The 3,900-nt window shown below is 39.8% G+C and overlaps 1 protein-coding gene across 1 annotated transcript; it reads right to left on the minus strand.

Annotated features, from left to right (window-relative positions):
* Positions 1-1,578: 1,578 nt before the first annotated feature.
* On the minus strand, positions 1,579-3,654 carry LOC126442987 (piggyBac transposable element-derived protein 4-like). The gene is made up of 3 exons (XM_050090834.1): positions 3,540-3,654; positions 1,813-3,436; positions 1,579-1,639 (listed from the first exon to the last, which is right to left on the minus strand). The coding sequence occupies exons 1-3, from the start codon at positions 3,652-3,654 to the stop codon at positions 1,579-1,581; spliced, it is 1,800 nt and encodes a 599-aa protein (XP_049946791.1).
* Between the last annotated feature and the right edge of the window lie 246 nt (positions 3,655-3,900).

A 3,900-nucleotide genomic window follows, 5' to 3' on the forward strand; every position in this document is an offset into this window, starting at 1 on the left:
TCACTTTCTATGATTTGAACCTCTTCTGTGAGTCCAGTTTTAGATTCCGATGCTTCACTTCAGGTTCCCAGTATACCTTGCACCTTCTTATTGACGATGAAACACAGAAATTGCATCGGAATTAAATTCAAAAGGCACAATGCCGACCTAAGTACAAGAGGACTGACACTCTCACTTTCTATGATTTGAACCTCTCCTGTGAGTCCAGTTTTCGATTCCTATGCTTCACTTCAGGTTTACTGTATCCCTTGGACCCTCTAATTGACGATGAAACCCAGAGTTTGCAACCGAATTTAAAACAAATGTATAATGCCGACTTAAGTACAAGAGGACTGACACTCTAACATTCTATGATTTGAACCTCCATTGCGAGTCCAGTTTTAGATTCCGATGCTTCACTTAAGGTTTACTGTATCCCTTGGACCTTCTTATTGACGATGAAACACAGAGTTTGCATCCGAATTTAATAGAAAAATCACAATGCCGACTTAAGTACAAGAGGAGTGACACTCTAACTTACTATGATTTGAATCTCTCCTGTGAGTCCAGTTTTAGATTCCGATGCTTCACTTCAGGTTTACTGAATCCCTTGGACGTTCTTATTGCCGATGAACCACAGACATAGCATCGGAATTAAATTCAAAAGGCACAATACCGACCTAAGTAGAAGAGGACTAACACTCTCACTTTCTATGATTTGAACCTCTTCTGTGAGTCCAGTTTTAGATTCCGATGCTTCACTTCAGGTTTACTGTATACCTTGCACCTTCTTATTGACGATGAAACACAGAAATTGCATCGGAAATAAATTCAAAAGGCACAATGCCGACCTAAGTACAAGAGGACTGACACTCTCACTTTCTATGATTTGAACCTCTCCTGTGAGTCCAGTTTTAGATTCTGATGCTTCACTTCAGGTTTACTGTACCCCTTCGACCTTCTTATTGACGATGAAACACAGAAATTGCATCCGAATATAATACAAAAGGCACAATGCCGACTTAAGTAAAAGAGGACTGACACTCTAACATTCTATGATTTGACCCTGTATTGCGAGTTCAGTTTTAGATTCCGATGCTTCACTTAAGGTTTACTGTATCTCTTGGACCTTCTTATTGACGATGAAACACCGAAATTGCATCCGAATTTAATACAAAAGGCACAATACCGACTTAAGTACAAGAGGAGTGACACTCTAACTATCTATGATTGGAATCTCTCCTGTGAGTCCAGTTTTAGATTCCGATGCTTCACTTCAGGTTTACTGTATCCCTTGGGCGTTCTTATTGGCGATGAAACACAGACATTGCATCTGAATTTAATACAAAAATCACAATGGCGACTTAAGTACAAGAGGACTGACACTCTCACTTTCTATGATGTGAACCTCTCCTGTGAGTCCAGTTTTAGATTCCGAAGCTTCACTTCAGGTTTACTGTATCCCTTGGACCTTCTTATTGACGATGAAACACAGATATTGCATCCGAATTTAACACTCTCTGTACCAGGCCTATTTTATGCACCCGTCCCTAGAAACCGGGCAATTTTACCAATATTAAAAAAATTACTGCATCAAATCTACTGTTTGGATTGTGGCAAATTTGGTACCATCTTGAAGCTGCACATTTCTACTTTAATTCTGAGTGAAAGAAACTACTTTACAATGCACAGCTTTAAGGTACAGTTATAGAAATCACTTAGATGTTTTAAGAATTTAGAAAAAGTCATACGAATAAGGGAATACAATTGTGATTTATTTTTAACCAAAATTGTGGCACTACATTACATGTTTCTGATAGTATACAGTATTACATATAAATTTCACACAGAATCATATTCTTTTTAGTGTGGAAAATTTTAAAGCAAGGTTCCAGGCAGAGTGCAACGCCACACTGTTCACATTCGTATCGTGTCTCTTTGCGAGAAGCCTTGCCACTCTGTTTCTTGCTCCTGGAACTGCACACGTGACACACACGAGCAGCATACTTCTTAGTAGTTGCAGGTATGTGCTGCAAAAAATGTCTCTTTGTTAGCCGACCTACAGTTCCTTCATTTCTTGGAATGAATTCAAGTGTGTCGTCTTCAACAAGCTGAACTGCAAGCACTGTTATAAAGTCTGTTATTGTAATTTTCTTCCTGTGCACTGCATTGTACAGCCAAAATGCATTTGATACTCCCATAAGCAGCAAATGGAAATATAATTTTCGCCACCATTTCACAGTTCTGTGCTGGAACGGATTGTACTGCAGGCGTTGGTCTCCAATATCCACTCCAATTTTATTGAGGTTGTAATCAAGTACCTGAAGTGGTTTCAATACTACAGACCCATTTCTCTTAGTATGCGTACCAAATGTTGCTTGATGCCTTGTAGACAATGTATACACATCTCTCTTATCTTTCCACTTCATTGCCAATACATTATCTTTACGCCGAAAAGACATTTCGCCCTTTTTCAGCTTAGCAGATACTAAATCTTTAGGCAATCCTTTCCTGGATTTGTTCACAGTACCAACAGCTCCAGTGCCTTTCTCTGCCAGTTGCTGAAATAGCTCTGGACTGGAATAAAATCGATCTAAATACACAGTGTGGCCTTTGTTCAGCAAGCTGCTGTCAGACAACAATCGCAAAATAACCGCAGACGAAGAATTGTCAACAATATGCTTACCAGCATAAACTTCAAAATTTACAACATAGCCACTACTGGCTTCAGCAACAGCATATACTTTCAGTCCATACTTATGAGGCTTATTTTGCATGTAAACACGGAAACTCACACGACCTCGAAATGGGCAAATTCCTTCATCAATTGTCACTTTTTCTGAGGGACGATATGCCTGGATACATCGCTCCTTCAAATTATTATAATATGGCAAAACTTTGTAAAGTGGATGAAATCCATCTTCGCCTGGTTTTTTCTGATTTGAATTGTCAACAAGATGCAAGCATGACAGTATCTGAGTGAAACGCAAACGGCTCATGACATGGGGACAAAAGTTACAACTAAGAACAGGATTAGTGCTCCAATGGTCCGCAATTTTTGGCTTTTTCGAAACACACATGTGGAAAATAATACCCAAGAAACGCCTCATCTCACTTATAGTCACTGGCTTCCACGAACTCAAAACTGAATGGGGCTTCAGATTATTTCCTCTTCTTTTCTTCTGTATTGTCTGTGATGCATACAAATTTGTCTGTCTCTTGAGTTCATTTACGTCACTGTCAGTAAGGAACACTTTACTGCAATCCAGTACAGAACTCGACTCATCAATATCCACTAGTATCTGCCTGGGTGTCGTGTTGACAGGCAGAGGTCGGTAGGTGTCAACTGCAGTCCACTCACTGTCTTTCGGATACGGCACAGCTGCTGGATTTGAAGCAACACCTTCAACATCATTCTCGTCTTCATCTGAAGACAAACTGTCATCAATCTCGTCTTCTAAAAAGAATATCACATTATGTGTAACTACATACATCGTTTACACATGTTCAACAGATATGTGCGTACTGCACAATTACGTGGAAAATTCGGAAATACGTACCTTCAAACACACCATTGCATTCAGAATCGTCTGAATCACTCTCTACATTATCCAGAGTGTCGCTATGATTGATCAAATCCGCAATTTCTGCGTCTGATAAACCGCGCCGAAACATGATGACAAACAACTGAATGATATACAGACTGAGAACGCAAAGATAAGTTTTAACATGAATTACAGCGCTGCCGTGACATCTATGGACGCATTTTGTTAATAAACATCTGAAAAACGTATAGCGCTGGCCAAACCCGTAGAAATAACGTTGCAGTGTTTTGAATGAAATTAAATGTAGCGGCCCGTAAATTTTACGGGCTTGGTGATTTTCGCGCGATCCCAGGCCCGTAAATTTTACGGGCTTGGC

The sequence above is a fragment of the Schistocerca serialis genome, unplaced genomic scaffold, assembly GCF_023864345.2.
Source record: "Schistocerca serialis cubense isolate TAMUIC-IGC-003099 unplaced genomic scaffold, iqSchSeri2.2 HiC_scaffold_1417, whole genome shotgun sequence".
NCBI lineage: Eukaryota > Metazoa > Arthropoda > Insecta > Orthoptera > Acrididae > Schistocerca > Schistocerca serialis.